The 21,395-nt window shown below is 41.1% G+C and overlaps 1 protein-coding gene across 1 annotated transcript in view; it reads left to right on the top strand.

Annotated features, from left to right (window-relative positions):
- The window catches only part of NOC2L (NOC2 like nucleolar associated transcriptional repressor), a 76,307-nt gene that overhangs the window by 20,182 nt on the left and 34,730 nt on the right, over positions 1–21,395 (top strand). Inside the window, exons 10-12 of the mRNA XM_063436929.1 lie at positions 716–904; positions 5,965–6,104; positions 10,155–10,266. Of these exons, the coding sequence (XP_063292999.1) occupies positions 716–904; positions 5,965–6,104; positions 10,155–10,266 (441 nt within the window). The remainder of the gene's footprint in view (positions 1–715; positions 905–5,964; positions 6,105–10,154; positions 10,267–21,395) is intronic.

Genomic DNA, 21,395 nt, shown 5'->3' with positions numbered 1-21,395 from the left:
TTTCACAGAGTTAAACGTAACCCTTGTAGTCTTAACCCTGCAATATAAACATTGCAGTTTCTATTGGGCTAAGGGGACAGGGACTGCACCCAGACCACTTCAAGAAGATGAAGTGGTCTGGGTACCTGTAATGTCTCTTTAATAAACTGACATGTAGCACATCATGCATTTTCTGTCTGTCACGCTAAGACGATATTTCCCAGAATTCACCCAGCTATTTCAGTCTCCGTAAAATAATTCATGACTGTTTCACAAAACAAGAGAAGTGAAGGATTAACTACCTGCTATAAATAGCATAGTGGGTTTTACAGCAGGTAGGCTGCAATCTATTACTGGAAATGTCTTGGTGTTATTTAAATGATTTAGCTCCATGTTCTACTTGCTAAATGCTGATGATTTGGGTATGCCAGTGATTGAACTCTGCAGTGTTTCCTCCCCCCATCCTTACTGGGATAAACCCAGATCTAAATAGCATAGTTATGGATACACTATGTTAAGGAGTTCATTTTATTTTGTTTCAATTGTAAAAGAGCACATATAAGAAATCTGCAGATAAAAATAACTCATGCTCGCCAGGTGTGATGCTCATTGTATCCTGAGAGCAAACCGTAATGGACTCTGTATCAAAACCTTTTCTGTTATTCACATACGTTATTGTATGTCTGTATAGGCAGAATAAATATTCTGTAATGATTGCCTTTTGTATTTCTCACAGAAAATGTACATCGCATACGTCAAGAATTCCAAATTCACATCACCCAACGTTCTGCCAATGATCAACTTCATGCAGCGCTCTTTGACTGAAATGTACTCACTCGATGTTCAGGCATCTTATCAACACATTTTTGTTTATATCCGTCAGCTTGCCATCCACTTGCGCAGTGCCATGACCCTCAAAAAGAAGGTGAGTTGAGTGGAAGGTGCTTGTCTTGTGCAGAAACCATATATAGAATGTACTCCCACCCACTAGTGATTTCCTGTGAACATATTATCACAGTGGATGTTATTTTCGCTCTCTCTTCTGGCAAAGATGCAACAAGGTCTCTTCCAGTTAGTTGACTAGGTCTAACAGATACGTTAGATGGCATCTTTGAATTAAAAGCAGGTTTGTTTTCCAACACAACACTGATTTTATTTTCAGCCAGACTCCTTTTATTTGTAGCTTGGGGACTGGTTGTTGGCAGCTGATGACTGTTACAAATCATATGTGAATAATACACACAAACACTGATGTATATCTATGTGAATATACAGCATGTTGCGCAATTCGGGCAACTGATCTGATATGCTAATAAGAAAAGTAAAAAATGTATTTATTTTAGAAAAAAATGCCAAACGGCGTATTTGTTTTTGTCTCTTTTGAGATAGATATACTGTATTTTCTTGAATGTAATGCGCACCTATTTTGTAAAAAAAAAATTCCCAAATTTTAATGTGCATTAGATTCGATGGCGCATTACATTTGGGGCAAAATTCGAAATTTTCCAGTGAATTTACACAGGCGAATTTCTGGCAAATGTACACAGGCAAATTTTGTTCCTGAAAGAGAACTTAAGAAAGAATAGAGTTAACATGTAACACTAAAATTTAAATACCATCAGTGTTACTATGGTATATGGCAATACACATTTTCATTGTAGCACTATGTTGTATGGTAGTATTCCCCAGCAAAAACATTTCGCAGCTTCCAGGTTTAAAAAACTGAGGTGCGCATTAGATTCAAGTAAATACGGTATTTTTGATCAAATAAAATTTTTTTGCCAAAACAACTTTAGCTTAATGAAGCAATTTTGGCATATAGATCATGTTTCTAAGGTCTAATTTTTTTTTTTTATTTCTCTTACATTTAGGAGTTAAATTACTTTTGTTTCTGTTTATGCAGCTCTAGCCACACCACCCCTGACTGTGACTGACACAGCCTGCATGAAAAAAATAAAGTTTTCATTTTCATTCAGATGTTCGCTTACATAAGATTTTGTTTTTATCTTCTGCTCTGTAAATTGAACTTTAATCACATACAAGAGGCTCCTGCCAGGTCTGGTAAGCAATTAACAAGAGTAGAAGATAAGAAATTATAAATTAAACAGAATTGGCAAGAAAGGAAGTGTAAACATTAGATCTTACTTTACAGGAAGTGTTTATGAAAAGGCTGTGCATAGAGGTGTGACTCCATCTGCATAAACAAAGCGATTTAACTCCTAAATGGCAGAGAATTGAGGGCATGATATATACACCAAAACTGCATCATTAAACTAAAGTTGTTTTTGTGACTATAGTGTCCCTTTAACAGTCTACCCTCTGGAAAACCACAGGTTATCTAATGCAATCTTCCCCTCCTCCGTCTTATTGGGAAGGGAAACGCAAACCCCCAAAATAAGCATCAAAGATGGGAGTCGTGGATTTGTGTTGGTCTAAGTAATAAAATAAACTTGCAGCCTTCATTCTTTAGAAAAGTTCCTGTTTGAAGACATTTGGGTTACTCACTAAACAAGGAATTGTATAGAACTGATAGGGGTATTTCAAATGTTGGGCTAGAATAGCCAAATTGGTGATGTTTCGAACAGGTTTTCCAGTTGAGCGTTATTGTCCTAAAACTTAAAAGTCATAATTTTTGTTAGTTCTCCATAGCACACTTAAGCAAATTACCTGAAATGTGTCGTAATATCGGCGAGATGACATTACTGGAAACAAGTGAGAAAAGTCACCATATTTGCACACAAGCAGGGAAAATGTTTTATTGAGGATTTAGAAATTTGACAAAAAAATTTGACAAAAAAAAAAACTATTTTGGTTAAGATGAATAGTGTGAAACTTTCTTTGGAGAATGTTGGTACCTACATTACTGTAATATAGTGCTATATGTGTTAGGCCAATAGGATTTACCTGCATGAATAAACACTAAAGTTCAGTATCTGAAATGTACTTGTTCTGTCATAGTCTAGAAACTCTGCATGCCCGGCTGGCCATTGTAGTAGGTCTAACTGGCCACCTGTCTCCATTCTAGACTACTTGAGATGGGTTCTTGTTTGGTATTTGCATGTTAATGGAATTACAATTAACCCCATTTGAGGTGTCTGGATCTGTGTCCAATCCCTTCTTCATTAATTTAAAGGCAATTAGAGTTTATAGACACTTGGATCATGCACCAGATGCCTTAGGTGTCTGAGCCTTGCATCCATTGCTTTATTTGGTCTGGGTTTGGGTTATGTCCCATTTGGTTTCTTCTCCCCATGGACAACCAGCAAGAAACCCTATACTAGGGGATAGGCAGGTCATCTTACTAAATATATAAATAAAAATAGTTTGTGGCATAATTGTAAAATCCAACCCATCTCGTCTGTAATCATGGATGAGAAATGTGATTGTGGATAGTTATATGTACGCCCAAAGCATTTTAGAGTTTTTTTTTTTTTTTTTTTCTCTTTTAGCCTTGACTCCTACTATACAGACATAAAATATTAACACTTTTTCTGCTCCGTTGTTTAATGTAAAGGTCTCTCCGTTGACCTGCTACGTGTTTTATTTAAAGAAGCCTGCATCCTGCAGCTTCAATGTACATTTAAAGTTCCAATGCGTTTGTTTTTGCTCTCTTTTTGTGTATGTGTGTGTGTGTGTGTGTTCACTGTTCTATTATAGTGGAACAAGGCATTCCTATATGTTTTTATACATGTTGAGAAAGTAAGTTTTTAGGAGTAGTGGAGCTCCAGGATTCTAAGGAAAAATAAAAGAAACTTTATTATTTTTTAATGTAAAATAATTAGTATCCATTAACTCCAAGGCGTAGCATGAGTTTTATTTGTTAAACTGAATATTGTGGGTAATCAACACATGCAGGTTTCAGTCCGAAATCTAAAGAATAAACAAACAGCCGAGTTTGAGTGCTTTTCCAATTCCGCTATTTTTGTTTAAAATTTGCCGTTACCATCTTAGTTCTGCAAAATTCCTGTTTTAGTGAATACAGTTGAATGTGTTCTTGGCTGACAACATCCAGTACCTGGATTAGGCCCTCTTACTCGTATATGTGTTCTATTTATGTATTTGTTTGTCTGTGCTTTATGCAGTCTGCCTGTAGGATTTAGTTGCAGGGAAACCCCCCTAATTGGATGGTGTTATCTAACGTCCTCTCACTCAACAGCTCAGACAGCTCCATACAAGCCAATTATTTTTTCCTGGATTGCTTTTTCTTTAATGCTGTAGCAAGCTGGCCGACGCGTCCTAGTCGGCTTTTTTTCTTTCTTCTCTTTTTTGTTTTTGTTTTATAGGTGTTATCCGCACAGTAATGCTAAAACATCAGTTAGCACAATCGACCATGTATTCCATTATTAAAGTATCGGGAAGGGGATTTTCTTGGAAATATTTGCTGAGCCCTGAATTTTAGTGCGGCAAAAGTTACTTTTAAATTTTGTTTTCTTAATTTTGGTTTTCCTCAGACTTTTATACTCCGCAGGAGAATGATACAAGTATATTTTCTGAAGTTTCACCGAAGTTCACGTTGCAGTGGGACATGCGCTGTTCGGTTTTATTTGTTTACTTGAGGAAAAAAAGATTGATCTTTGATTTCCATTCAGATTTTTCTCTTGAATCCAAATTTGGAAGGTAGAGATCCCTAGAATTGGATCTGCGTTCCAAAGGTTAATAATGTTATTATCCACATAAGTACACGCATTTGAACGCACATATCCTGCTTTTTTATATATTCATTTAAGCCCTTGGTGATATGTGAAGAGTACAAGCAGTTTCATAGGGAATCTTTGCTACCCCACAATTACAGTTTCAGTTATGGGTTAATGTATGGGTGAACATACGTGTGTGCTTTATGTTGTACGGATATTCAGTCACTCCATCCTGTACAGGGGAAATGTATACCACGTTATATTCTCCCTCCATTTTCCACTTCGGTTAATTCTAACAGGCTCCTGACCCGTATTGGGTTAACAGAGTGGGTTCTTATGAGGACGTGCCAGAACGCTTCGCCCATTACTACTCGTGTGTCAGACGAGCTTGTAACTCGCCCATGCTGCTCAGTCACTACCTGAGCTAATGAGTGCCTCCTGCTGATGTCTGCTCGTTAGTGTGTGGAACGAGAGACAGAATAGTGTGACTGGGTGGCCATCCTGCTGTATTATTGGCTTGTTAGGCAGAGGCCTCCTATGTATTTTCCAGTCCTTCAGCAGTGAGGGATACCTTTCACTCCACCTGGACGCAGATTCAAAGTGACAGGTTTATACAGCAAACAGACCTGGCTCCGCTGTAACCGGAATCCTGGTGTTCAGTAGAATTCCTGTTTAGATCACTGATTTTTTTATTTTTAATGTTTCCATTGTGTTTGAAGAGTGGCACCAGATCGGACTGTATAATCACAAAATTGGCTTCTAAGTGACCTCTTATCAGTGTGCTGCATTATTTTCACACATTGCTAGTGTAATTGTAACATATTTAACCCTATTTCAAGGCATCTGTTTTAGTTAACCAAGTTATTTGGTAAATTCCAAATTGTAGCAAATTAAAACCCGAATTGCAAAAATTCTTCAACATGGCTATAGTCACATAGTTTATGGTTTTACAATCCTTACATTAAAGTGCTACACTTCAGAGTTTGTGTTTAACCCTGTTAATGATCACGAACCTCATCAGTCAACTCAAACTCTGTCTTCCTTCCTATAAGTTGAACTACAATTCCCATGATTCTCTTGCTTTTTTTTTTATCACATTCAGAGAATTCTGGGAATTGTAAGCCTTCATTTTCTGTGGGAGGAGGGGCATAGTTTGATATCCCTGCTATACTCAAGAGTCCATTTGCTTGTGTTGTGCTTTGAAATTTATTATCTCGATTTTGTAATGTCAACGCTATTGCTACTCTGTATTACATGTAATGTATATGGGGAGCACATGATATCCCACAAATACCCATTGTGTAAAATGAAGACAGACCTGTTACAATTATTGTTTTCTTGTTTGTTTAAGGGGGCGTATCAGTCTGTGTACAACTGGCAGTACATTCACTGTTTATATCTTTGGTGTCGGGTGCTAAGCACTCTCCACCCTAATGAAGTCCTGGAACCACTGATTTACCCACTTGCCCAAGTCATCACAGGCTGCATCAGGTAAGAAGAGTCATCTCAAATCTTACCTAGAACATCACTGATGGCTTTTGTATAATTTGCATACCGTGCAAATTTCAGCAATGTGTCTTTTAGCTCTTCGACAAAACAATGTCTTTGAGTTGCCTAACTGACAATTCACACCCATAGCTGTTGTGAGTAATTGGCCTTTAGCTGTCTGACATGAAGTGTGCAATTTTGCAGCTACGTTAACAGTATCCTGTAGGTCTTGGTCTCAGGTTGGCTGATTGGTAAATGACAATATTAACCGATTTAAATGAAAAAGATGCTTCATCATATCACACACTTATAACGTTTAAAGGTTCACTATAGGCACGCAGTCAACTTTATCTTGTTGGAGTGGTCTGGGTGCAGTGTCCCTCTCCCCTTAACCCTGCAGTGTAAAACATTACACTTTTACATTGCAGGCTCAAGACTGGTAGACAGTCACTAGAGGCACTTCCTGCAGTTTCACAGAGTTTGACTCTGTGAAACGTCCCTGGACATCCAGCGTGTTGAAAATCCCCATTGTGAATCATTGAAGTTAGTGCTTTTCTATGGGGCCTAGGAACATAGGTGCTAGAATCGGGTAAGTGTTTACAGAGTTTGAACCCTTTCATGGCGCTGGAGGGTTGTGCACAGAGTCGCAAAGGGTTCCTATAGTGTATTCCTAACACTATAGTGTCCCTTTAATTTGTGTGTATGAGAAAAGCCCAGCCTGAAGCAAAAGCATAGTACCTCCCCCACCACCAAAATAACACATGAAAAAATAAGATAAGAGGTGTAGTTACCTGTGAAGTTTGTTTTTATTGAAAATTTCCAGGGTTCCAATGAGCTCTTATCAAACCAGGAAGTGGCTAATCCTGACGTTGTTCATTGAACGTTCGTCATATCCCATAAATCCCTGCAAAATTCAGCCTTGGGGATGTATCAGAAAATTTCAAATTTAAGGCTAGAATAACTGAACTGAAAGCACAGCTTGATTTTTTTTTTTTTTTAGTTCTGTTTTGACGTTAAAAGTTAAAGGGACACTATAGTCACTAGAGCAACTACCATATATATACTAGAGTACAAGTCGAGTTTTTCGGCACATTTTTTGTGCTGAAAAACCCCAACTCTGCTTATACTTGAGTCAATGTCTGTATTATGGCAATTTACATTGCCATAATACAGACAAGGGGCTGTGTAGGAGGGGGGCTGTCAGGAAGCGTTTACTTACCTCTCCTGCAGCTCCTGTCAGATCCCTCCTCCTCCATGCCGGTCCTGTCAGCTCCCTCTGCAAGTCCCACTGTAAGTCTCGGGAGAGCCGCGGGGTCAGAGTAAACGCTCTCTGCCAGCCCCCCTCGACTGAACTGCCAATGCCACTGGACCACCAGGGAGTGAGAGCCCCCCTCCCTGCCATGTATCAAGCAGGGAGGGGGGAACGAAAAAAAAATATATATTAATAAAATAATATTTAAAAAATAATATAACAAAAAACAATTATTAAAATAATAATTAAAAAAAATGCCCACCCCCCACCAAGGCTCTGCAACACATACACAAACACACACTGCATCACTCATACACACACTGCATCACTCAAACACACACTGCATCACTCATACACACACTGCATCACTCATACACACACTGCATCACTCATACACACACTGCATCACTCGTGCACACACTGCATCACACACACTCACACTGCATCACACACACTCACACTGCATCACACACACTCACACTGCATCACACACACTCACACTGCATCACACACACTCACACTGCATCACACACACTGCATTCTCATACACTCACACTGCACTCATACACTCACACTGCACTCATACACTCACACTGCACTCATACACTCACACTGCACTCATACACTCACACTGCACTCATACACTCACACTGCACTCATACACTCACACTGCACTCACACACACACACTGCACTCATACACACACACACACACACACTGCACTCATACACACACACACACACACACTGCACTCATACACACACACACACACTGCACTCATACACACACACACACTGCACTCATACACACACACACACACACTGCACTCATACACACACACACACACACACACACTGTACTCATTATATACACACTGTAAATAAATATTCAATTAATATAATTTTTTTAGGATCTAATTTTATTTAGAAATTTACCAGTAGCTGCTGCATTTCCCACCCTAGTCTTATACTCGAGTCAATACGTTTTCCCAGTTTTTTGGGGTAAATTAGGGGCCTCGGCTTATATTCGGGTCGGCTTATACTCGAGTATATACGGTATTTTAGCTTAATGTAGTTGTTCTGGTGAGTATAGTAGCTCCCTTCAGGCATTTTTATGCATGCACTGCCTCTTTTAGAGAAAAGGCAGTGTTTACATTGCCCCTAGGGATACCTCCAAGTGGCCACTACTCAGATGGAGGGGTGTGTTAAACACTATTGGGTCAGGAATACATGTTTGTGTTCCTGACCCTATGGTGTTCCTTTAAATATACCTTGAATTAAAGGATCACTAGGGTCAGGAATACAAACATGTATTCTTGACCCTATAGTGTTTAACCCACCATTTAGATGACTTGTCTCCCTATAGTCACCAGAACAACTACAGGTTTTCAGAGAAAAGGCAGTGTTTTCATTGCCCCAGGTGGCCCCTCCTTAGATGGTCACTGGAGGTGCTTCCTGGCTCAGTGCTGCACAGTAAGCAGCCCTGCCGTTCAGCGTCCCCACGCTCTGCATGGAGACGTTGAATTTTCCTCATAGAGATGCATTGATTCAATGCATCTCTATGAGGAGGTCCTGATTGGCCAAAATGACATTTGGCCCCGCCCCCGTGCTGATTTTAGCCAATCCAATGCTTTCCGTATGGAAAAGCATTGGATTGGCAAAAATCGGCCATTTTTAATGATGTCACAAAGGGGGCGGGGCCAGCGTCGGGAGACCCGCGCGGCACTGGAAATAAGGTCAGTTTTAAACTTTTATAGGGGCTAAGGGGGGGCAAGCCACCTAAATGGGTTTAGCACTATAGGGTCAGAAATACATGTTTGTGTTCCTGACCCTATAGTGTTCCTTTAAATTATTACATCAAGAACATTGTTCGTTGAGGTTAAGCATTATTAAAACTTCCATAACGATTTCATAGGGCATTGGATCACTGACATAATCCAGAAGGTGGCGCTATTGCGCAGGCATTTGACATTGCCGAGCTGAATAAAATTGCAAAACAGCCAAGTGGAGAAGTTGTCTTTTCTGGTCAACTGCCACGACCAGTTTGAGACCTTTTCATGAGCTGAGCCAGCTATTCAGCCAGCGTGTCAACGCAACATCAAACATAGCGCCGATAAAGTCAGCTCTTGTTTGAGGAGCTCTTTGGCTGTGTGCGTGACATGGGAGCCTTGTGACACACAGCGAACCAGGCTTTGTAATTCCAATTTATTAACCCTCTGATGGGAAGACAGCGGATGGGAAAGAAGGCGGCAAAATGCATTTACTTACTTTGCGTATCAAGTACATAAACAAAGAAAATTAATATCTGTACATATAGGGATTTATCACTTAAAAAATATATCTCTAATACCTTAAATGTTTTTGAGGGAAACTATCACTTTTCACGATTTTTAGTATTATGCTTACATATCCCTATATTTATGTGTTTGTAAGGTGCAAAAAATTAAAAATAAATGTTGAAGTCCACACCTCTTTATCCTGCAAATGAACAACTCCATCTCACCTCCCTGTTAAAGGGACACTGTGGCATTAGGAATACATATCTGTATTTCTTACTTCACCGTCTTTATGTCCCTAGTTTTAGCCCCCACATCCTTTTCTGCCTACCTACCTGCAGGGGGGGGGGGGGGGGGGGGGCGCTGTTGTGGCCTCCTCCTCGCTAGCACAGAAGATTGGAGTAACACGTTAAATTGCAATATTTCCATTTGTAACACCATTCCCATGTTTATTGAAAACCCTTTCTGCTTTCTGGCAAGTCTATGTGTAACTTTAATTCATTTAATTGTTGTTCTCCCGTTGCAGACTTGTTCCCACCCCACGTTACTTTCCTCTGAGGATTCACTGTGTCCGGGCTCTGACGCTGCTCTCTGAAAGTACGGGCGTCTTCATTCCAATATTACCCTTTATCCTGGAGGTAATGTGTTCTTCTCGTCCATGTTTCTTATTGACCTTTCTTGTCAGATCACATCTGGAGTTGAAAGTGCCTCCGAACTTTTATGTATCGGGAAATGTTTCAAATGGATGGGACTTTTTTACATCCAAAACTGCTTTGTGACATTGCAATGCGAATGGTGTAAAGCTACGTGCATGTTCTTGGATACAGTTAGTTTGGCGTTTAAAAGCTTATGGGCGATCAGCTGGTCTTCCGGAGCCCGCACAGTCAACTTCACTAAAGTGTCAATTCTCAGGAGTTCATGTGAATTTCAAATTTTAGGTCCATTAGAATTCATCCAATTTGGCTATTGAGGCCTAAAATTACAAATTCACTTTGAATGCAATTTGAACTCCTGACTGTTCACACTTTAGTGAATATTCCTGTTTCTTCAGTGAGTTATGCTTGTTTTCAGAACTAGTCTAGTCATCTAGTTAAAGGGAATCTCTAGTGCCAGGAAAACAAGCCCGTTTTCCGGGCACTAGAGAATCCTGCAGTGCCCCTTTCCCTCTCGCCCCCCATTCCACATCGCTGAAGGGGTTATAACCCCTTCAGACACTTACCTGAATCGGCGCTGGGTCAGGCTCCGCCCACGATCCTCCCCTGCCGGTGGGGGAGATCTAATACGTGTGCGCGCTAACAGCCCTGCTCGCATTAGGATCTCCCAATAGGAATGCATTATTCAGTGCTTTCCTATGGGGATTCCAGTGACGCTGGAAGTCCTCATGCATAGCGTGAGGACGTCCAACGTTGTTTAGACGACCAAAAGTCGTCTAAGAAGCCAGAAGTCCCTCTAGTGGCCACTAGAGGAGGACTAAACCCTGCAAGGTAATTATTGCAGTTTATAAAAACTTAAGAGTGATGGGAGTTGGCACCCAGGCCACTTCAATGAGCTGAAGCAGTCTGGGTGCCTACAGTGTCCCTTTAAAAATGAAAGTGATCATTTTTTCTGTGTAAACTAGTAATTTAATGTTGCCATTGCGTTTGCATTTCCACTCCACAAAATGGTATGTGTCATACATAGTACCTAAAATCCCCAGTGCACTAAATGTGTATGTGTGCTTTTTGCTTGTATAAAAGGAGTCGAAAATAGTTAGCATCCATTTAAACTGCCTCATATTTGTATGCCAGGTTTATATGTGACAACTAAGCACTTATAAATGTACCTAATGTTGTTTGCTTTGCACACAAAAATACCTATTGGTTTTACAAGGATTTAATTGGGTACTTTTGACCTTAGGATATACTTCCTGCCAGGGTGATTGCTCTTAAAGTCTCCGTGGAATTTTTTTCTGTACCAGTAAAATGCTGTGTGGGGCAGAGTGGGGGAATTTTTTAGGGGAAAATGTGTTTTGCATCTAATTACTGCTTTGAATAGAACTTTAATTTGAATTTGACCCCTGCTCCCAGAACCGTAGAGTTTTGTAAACCAGTGTTACAGTCGGTCACATTGTGACCACACTGCACCGATACAGTGTTGTGCATTTTCTGGCATGATGAATTCAACTGCTGATGTCACCAGTGACATCACTGTAGTCCCCTACTTACAGAAGTACTAACTAAATACTAAATAAAAAAAAAAAAATGTTTAAAGATGCCACTTTGTACTTTGAAGTTTTCTATTTTTATTTGTATTTTTTTGCACATCTAGCACAACGAATTTAAATTAGTAGACATAATGATCCCCAAACTATTAACATATATAGTAGTAATTAGTTACATTTTTATTTCTTTTTTGTAGCATTTGTGTCTAAAAAAAAATGTGAAAAGTGGGTTTATCTAATGATGTTTTTAAATATTATACAATAACGATTGTACTAAAAATATAGATATATATTGTATGGGAGTGCTGTAGAAAGAGGAAACTTATAAGTGAAGAACCATAAAAATGGCAAAATGACTCTTAACCGTAAAGTGCTAGAGTGCAAAACCATCCTGTCCCTTTAGAGGTTGGGCGAGCGATTGAAATTAAAGCAATACTAATTACTTTGACTGTGAAAATCAAATGGCACAAGATTGTATTGAAGAACCTAATGATTCAGATGCCCGAGTTTGTGCCAGCCTTTCAGGATGTTGTAACAACCTACGCGTTGAGATTTCTCACTGCGTACTGCGGCACTGTCTGCACGCAACAGGTTAACAAGCTGAGTTTCTATTAGCAGAGCTGTAGAAATGTGCCGAAAGAGTTGCTAAGCACCATGTCTTCCCACCATCATATCCTGCAAGATATTGCCTCTGGGTGATAAAATTCCCGCTAATCATAATCAGGGCATGGAGAGCTATTTTGTACATCTACAGCTGCACTACGCCCACCCTCTCTAAATTTTCCTCCTGGTGAGGAACGTAATGATTCCATACTACCCCCATCTCTTAATTTAGTTTTCCACTTAGGCCTTCTTCATTATGCTATCTGGTCTGGCTTCTGAAGCCAGATCCGGTAGAGACAGTGCAGGCGGGGATGAGGTTTGGGTGGAGGGGGTTGTTGATGATCTGGCCACAGTTTGGCTTTTGGTAGAGGAGGGATGGGAAAAGTAAGCACCGGAGGTTCGTGTAGCCTAGTGATGCTCAGTCTGTCCCTCAGCCAAGATCTTATTCAGTCAGTCGGAGGAAATGCTTCTGCAGCTGTAGGACTCTGTCCAGCCCACATCCTCTCTGCCTCTGCCAGCTAAATAGCTTCTTTCTAGCCCACTCCCCACCCGGCAGGTTCCTGGCTCCGGTCTCCTGCACTCTTCCACTGACGATTTTCGCACACTAGTCCTATGACATCCTGACGTTGTAGATCCCTAGATCTGTGGTTCTGATTCGTATTTTGTTTAGATCTACCAATAATTAACCCGGAAATAATATATAATAAGGAATCTGTCTCAAAGGAAAATAGTGGGTTTTGTACTTTGCAACTGTGTGGGTATCTCCAGACGTAACCTCAAGTATGACTGTTAAGTTTATGGTTTGCTAAAGATTAACAGATCTGGGATAGCTTCTTGGAATCACTTAGTCTTCTTAAAAATTATACTGCCTCCCTCTCTTCAAAACACCACATTTTGATATTTGGTTTTCATTGGTATCTGTGAGCCATTTTTCAGAGTCAAGTATAGTGGAATAGATTTAACATGGTGATTGTGAAATCACAGCCTGCTGTTGAAATTATTTTAATTGAAGTGGAATATTGTATCACTAGACATTCTTTTACTGAAAGCCAAACATGTGTGTCCTGGTTCCTTCATCATATAATACTGATGTGTAGAGACTCTGGTCATAGGATAGGTCTGGTTAGTACATTGGCTGGAAAGATGATAGATCGTGATACACAAACCTAAAGATACAAACACTGACACAGATACAGACAGAATAAAACACTGACACACAGATACATACCCTGGCACACAGATCCATATCCTGACACATAAGCAGATACAGTGAAACACAGATACGCAGATATAGGCACTGACACACACGCAGATATAGGCACTGACACACACGCAGATATAGGCACTGACACACATGCAGATACAGACACTGACGCAGATATAGGCACTGACACACATGCAGATACAGACACTGACACACGGACACATAAATACATACCCTGACATACACACAGACCCACACCCTGACACACATGCAGATTCACAGACACATAGATACGTACCCTGACACACAGGCAGACACACTCTGACACACATGCAGGTACACAGACACACACAATGACAAACTTGCAAATACACAGACACATTCATATACACTGACACACTTAAGGATTCATTCCCTGACACATATGCAAATACAGTGAAACACAGATACATCCACTGCCACACATGCAGATACATAGATACAGACACTGACACACATGCATACACTGACACACATACAGACAAAGATACCTACGCTCACATACAGATACGGACACTGACGCACATATACAGTGACGCACATGCAGATACTGACACACATGCTGATATACACACATAGATACAGACACTGAAACAACTAAAGGATACATACCCTGACAAATAGATACACTGACACACAGACACATACTGACAAACATGCAGATACGCACACATATATACATATCCTGACACAGATACATAACCTGACAAACAGACACACACACTGACACACAGATAATTACCTTGACACACTTAAGGATACATACCCTGACACACAGATACACACATGCAGATAAACATAGATACATACCCTGGCGCACATTCAGACACATACCCTGGCGCACATTCAGACACATACCCTGGCGCACATTCAGACGCCTACCCTGGCGCACATTCAGACGCCTACCCTGGCGCACATTCAGACGCCTACCCTGGCGCACATTCAGACGCCTACCCTGGCGCACATTCAGACGCCTACCCTGGCGCACATTCAGACGCCTACCCTGGCGCACATTCAGACGCCTACCCTGGCGCACATTCAGACGCCTACCCTGGCGCACATTCAGACGCCTACCCTGCATTAGAGAAACATTCTGACACAAATGCAGATACACAGGCACATACATATACATAACTTTGCACTAAGATACATAACCTGACGACACTAAGATACATAACCTGACGACACTAAGATACATAACCTGACACATATGCAGATACAATAAAACACAGATACATCCACTGCCACACATGCAGATACAATAAAACACAGATACATCCACTGCCACACATGCAGATACAATAAAGCACAGATACATCCACTGCCACACATGCAGATACAATAAAACACAGATACATCCACTGCCACACATGCAGATACAATAAAACACAGATACATCCACTGCCACACATGCAGATACAATAAAACACAGATACATCCACTGCCACACATGCAGATACACAAATGCATACACTGACTCACCTACAGACAAAGATACCCACACATGCACATGCATGACACGCACATGCGGATACTGACACAGATATAGGCACTGACACACATGCAGATACAGACATACTGTTACATACCCTGACCCACAGACACACATACAGATATATACCCTGACACACATACAGATACATGCACACTTAAGGATACATACCTTGAAACACACCCTGACTCACAGATACATACCATGACACACAGATACACTAACACGGAGATACACACTCTGACACACATGCAGATTCACAGAGACACACACTGACAAACATGCAGATACACACATATACATAAAACACATACACTGACACATGTAAAGATTCATACCCTGACACACACTGACGCACAGATACACACACTCATAGATACATACACTGAAACAAATACAGATACATACCCTGACACAGAGATACACACTGACACACATGCAGATACACAGACACACACACTGCCAAACATGCAGATACACATACACGGACACACTTAAGGATTCATACCCTGACACATATTCAGATACACACGTTGACACACATTCAGATACACACGTTGACACACACATTGACACACACACAGATACATACCCTGACACACAGATACACACACAGATACATACACATGCAAATACACCAGAGCTTGACAAATTTGCTTATAATCTAGGAGTCAGTATTTTTTAATTTTTTATTTTAACTAACAAAGCTTAATTTTCAGAGACAAAAATAGAATTCTTAGATGGACACTATCATCACCAGAACCACTGCAGCTTCAAATTGTGGTTCTGGTGTCTATAGCTTGTCCATCCAGGCTTTTTTAATGTAAACACTGCCTTTTCAGAGAAAAGACCGTGTTTACATTGCTGCTTAGTAACACCTCTAGTGGTTATCACTCAAATCACGCTCGGCATGGAGGCGCTGAATGTTCCCCATAGTGATGCATTGATTCAATACATCCCCTTTGAGGAGTTGCAGATTAGTGCATGCACAATTGCCTTCCATTGCTTTCCTATGATTATCTCCGCAACGGAAGCGGATTCAGCCACGGCGAGACCGTCACGACGTGGGAAAACAGGTAAGTAAAATGACCTTTCTCAGAGGGGGACCGGTCACCTAAACAGACACACTAATTTTAAAATTCTTTTCATTGAAACCCACCCAGCCTCCCTATCCTAAGGGGTCTATTCCACAGGGTCTATTCCAGCCCGCTGGTCTGTCTCTGCCCTCCCTCAAGACGCACATGCTCTCTCCCACGGTTTGTCAGCCGCCTCCGCTCCCCCCTGGCTGGCCACCTGCATTCTCCCTTGCTGCTCCGGGCCAACATATTCCAGGCACAGGACAAAATTCCTAGTCGCCATGGTGACCTGGCGTCTAGGATTTGTCGAGACCTGAGATACACACACATACAGTGACACACATACACTGACACACAGATACATACATGGACGCACCGGCACATGCACTGATGCACAGACACATACAGATACACACACTGACACACGGACTCCTACTGTGACACACACACACTGACACGTACAGTGACACACAGATACATACACTGACACATGCAGTGACATATACAGTGGCACACATACACACTGACATACAGATACACACATACCGACTAACAGACATACAGATACACAACTCCTACCTTTTGGCTGACTGGGTCTGGTGGGATTTGACGTCCTGCTGCTCTCCCGGTCCACTTCGCCTGCTTCACCCCATCCTCTCCCGAGCATTGTGCTCTGGGTGCGAGCTGGGAGGAAGTAGTTACAAGCTTTTACTTCCTCCCAGTTCTTGCTGCAGGTAACACAGGGGTCTGGTCGCACCATTAATCCGTCGCAGTGCGCGACCGGACCCGTGAAGGCACACGTGTATCAGGTGGCCCAAAGTGCATGGGCCACCCGATACACTCAGGCAGCGGTTCCCAGCCCGTGCGGAGGCTGGCACCGCAACCATTACCCAAACCTTTTCGCGTACCCCCAGGGGCACTGAATTGTACCCCTTGGGGTACGTTTACCACAGGTTGGGAAACGCTGAATTACACCATTGAAATAAAACTTATGTTAACCGTTTTGCATGTGATGCTCTGTTTTTGTTCAATTATGTTCAATGGCAGAAAGGGGACAGGATTTATAAAACTTATTAACAAGAAGCTTAGATGGAGACGGCCAGTTCCTGGGCAGATTTGTGTATTTCTACATTTAATTTTATTTGTCAAACATCACAAAAACATAATTTCTAAATATAGATGAAATGTAAACATAAAAAAAAAATGACTGTTCCTCCTTTAAATACAGCGATATCTGTAGATAGATCATGGGTTTTAAAGTATTTATTACGTACGCCTACGTAGGTTCGCAAGCCCTATGGAAATATATCAAATTAACTATTAATGATGGCCTACAGTTAAAGAAAATAACTTACAAAAAATTTCTAAAGGTGTTTTTGGGACCCAGCTCACACTGACGTCTCATTGAGCTGTCCCAACTACGTTTAGAGTGTGAAAATTTACAGTCTGCTTGCATATTGCAAGTTAACCTCCTTCACTTGTAGGAGCTGTGCTGTGAGCATGTGCAACAATGCTCTCTACTATGCTTTAGAGCAGGGCTGTCCAACCTGCGGCCCCCCAGATGTTGCTGATCTACAACTCCCATGATTTCCTGGCTATCTGTTTCATTGAAAGAATCATGGTAGTTGTAGTTCAGCTACATCTGGGCAGCCACAGGTTGGACAGCAGTGCTTTAGAGCACAGTGTTCTGAGCTGTATAGTGAGCTGTGTCTTGAGTGCATAATCCGTCACCACACAGCGAAGCAGGCTTGACTTGCATAGTGTGAGTGAGCTATTGATTCTGACTGTACAGGTCCTTGGACAGTTCAATGGAAGCAGTTATGTCTGTGTATAGGGAGTGGGCAATGGACACTGTACACCATCAAACACTGTTGGTCAGTTTTCTGAACACCGTCCTAGCCCCTTTACCATTACAGTAAGCCTGTAGGCACACAGACCCCTTCGTCTCATTGAAGGGGTCTGGGTACAGTGTCCCAGTCCCCCTTAGCCCTATTTTAGAGAAACTGCAATGTTTATATTGCAGGGTTAAGACTGCCTCTAGTGGCTGTCTACCAGGTAGCCACTAGAGGCGCTTCCTGCTGCTGGAGTTTGACTTGAAACGACACGGGTGGTCCTCATGTTTTGAGTCCAGTGTCTTTAAATCCCCCATAGGAAAGCATTGAATCAATGGTTTCTTATGAGGAACCTTTTATCTGTCAGGGAGGGTGGGATTGCAATGGAGAGGTGGCAGAGGAACGTTTAGTGTTGGAAATACAACTATCCTTTAGTATTGACATTTCCTTTAATCTTGACCTTTGTTTTTATTGGAATAGAGAAGATTATAGGGTGCCAATTTCTACACAACCATTATGTCAGACAGAACTACAGTTGCCATGATGCTCCACCATCTGAAAGACTGGCTAAGCATCATGAGAAATATAGTCTGCTGCAGGCTGATTAATCCTGAGTTGATAGCGGATTGTAAAACCTTGGGGTGAGAATGGGTGATACTCAAAAAAACCTTTTTACTAGATGTGCCGTTGTATCCTGGTGGTTATGTTTCTCTCTAAGGTAATATTGGTCTATGTAATCTTTGTTTAGCCTTTTTGTTGCTAGAAAGGGTTAACTGCTTTTCAATGTGCTGGAAATGATGTCACCGGCAGCCATTTATCTCTTAATGACATGCCAGGGCAGCAGATATTGAGGCTTTTCTTGCACATGATACCGAGATCCTACACAAGGAAACTGGGCTAGCTGACAGCAGCCAGATGTGCCTTTCTCGGAACCCGGCAGCCCACCACCTACTGACTGCCTGTTTGGCGGATCCTGCCAGGACTTGCTGATGGAAAAACACATGCTCTACATGACACCATGCGCATGTTTAGCGTGGCACCCCGTGGATTCTTCTCTAACACACTGTGGCCTCCTCTAATTGTCTCCATGTGCTTAAATAACACTTCCAGTTCTTTTGCAAAGTCCCAGCAATCTGGCTGACTGTATTAATCTTAAAATGACAGGGCACATGGAAACGGTTAATATAACCCTTGCACTGCTAGATAGGCGCCTCATGTGTTGCTCACTTTCAGAGCTGAAATATGTTGCACGCCTCCTGCCAGCAGTGTACGTTCTGTCTTCCTTTAGTACATTAACCATACACCTTTATTCCTCTCCTGAATTTCAAGACTATGATTCATGGCCATATTTAATCACTAGGATCTTTAAAAACATCTGATTGATACAAATTATCCACACTATTTGGACTCTTACTTTTGTGCTCAGAGTTTGACTGTGTCCGTGTCTGCAATATACAAATCTTTCATTATTCACATGCATTAGGAGTGGACACTGGGAGGAAACTGTATATATGGTTATGTCATACTGAGAAAAATAAAAGCCGCAGATTTACAGTCCTGCACCAAAAAAGTATTGTTTTATAACTCTGAGTCATATCCAAATTGAGATTGCTTAATTAACGTCAGATAAAGGCTGTGCCATAATAAATATAATATCCTATAATAAATGGCTTGTTTCTGAAATGTAACTTCATAACAAAGGCAGGTTTCCATATAGATTGTCTTAAACGTTTGCACCTCACAGGCCTCCTTTAATTCGTAGAAATCATCTCCTGCATGGAGCTGGTGGGTGAAACTTTGGCCGTGTGTGTTAGTATAGAGGTGAGAGTGTCACAGATACACATGCTTTGGTTTATTATCTCAAACTCAAAGGATGAGTCAACTCACATACTGGTACCAATCTTGTCTTTTAATGTGGTGCTCTCTAGTTGAGGATTTACCGCCCGGTTAAATAATGACCCAGTAGAAGTGATTAAGAGCTATTAAAGCGTATAACTATGTTTTTGATCAAATAAATAATTTTATCTCTTTAGGGTATCAACAAGAGCTGATAAAGACACTCTCATATTGAAAGATAGCCGTTTATAGGATACAAGGTGATCCTTGACAACTTGCCGGTATCTGCACTTATAGTAGGTCACAACTCCTCACCAACCCACTGGAATAGACCTCTTTAAAATGAGTGTGCAGGCTTACCCAGTGTGAATGGGGAAACAGCCGAGGCCTAGAACATGGAACTTCAGTTAAATCATCTGTATAGGAACTAAATGGTGGAGGCATGCTGCTTGAGAACAGGTGCAGCATTATAGCACTACCCAGGACATACTTGAAAACAAGAGAAATCTCAATGAATCTTCCCTGGTAAAATATTTTATAAATAAAGAAGTGAAAAGCAACATGTAGGTATTGGGCCTTCATCATGCTTGTCACCGTGAGTTTAAATAGCCGCTTTATGTCTATTTTGGCCTCCATTTTTTCTACGTACGCCCGAGATGGGTGTCTGGAGTGTACGACACCCGCAGAATTTTTATCCAGTATGTGCACGTTGTGCTCGCTAATGAAGTATATTGACAAAGCTTTCCAGATATATTGTTAAATCTCTGGCTCACAAAATATATAAGGATTCTCAAATCCTTGGACGATATTGATCACTATAAAAATGTCTTGCTAATTGTGTTCTTAAATTAATGTGGGTATTGCATTGTAGGTAAAAGACGGGAATAAAGTAGAGTGGTTAATCAGCTTGCTACACCTGAGGTCGTACAATGTGTTTTGACGATGACCTTTTAAGACCAGGCAGGAGGTTTACAGATTTTATTTCACTAATGGTTCTGTAAGACCCTTTTTCAAATTAATAAATGTATTTCACAGTGGAAGCCTCTCTTAGAAACGCGTGATAGCGATTTGATTTTATTTTGCTTGTAAAATGGTGTTTTTTGCGGTTTCATTTAACTGTTGGTGAAATACACGACTCAAGTGAACTAGTCGCCAGACTGCCCTTTAATCCCTTAAGTACGAGTGATGGAATAATTCCGTTATAGCAGGCTATCCTTTTAAAGATCGTATATCAACTTGGAATGTCCACTCATTTCAAGGTCTGTATATGGCTGCTAATGCGCAGTAGGAGCACATACATTACTGGCATAGTGTCTTTAGGGAAGAGACCGTGATGTCAAAATGAAGTAATGCTGGTCTTTAAAGGTCCTGAGATATCTATACAAGATGATAACTTTTTTTGAAAGGCAAAAAAGGTTTTTAATGTACTGTATAGTTCCAAAAGCAACCACAGTTAAAACTTGCATTTGCTCTATTTATTTTTCA

The sequence above is a fragment of the Pelobates fuscus genome, chromosome 11, assembly GCF_036172605.1.
Source record: "Pelobates fuscus isolate aPelFus1 chromosome 11, aPelFus1.pri, whole genome shotgun sequence".
Taxonomy (NCBI): Eukaryota; Metazoa; Chordata; class Amphibia; order Anura; family Pelobatidae; genus Pelobates; species Pelobates fuscus.
This window is presented reverse-complemented; position numbering and strand designations above follow the sequence as displayed.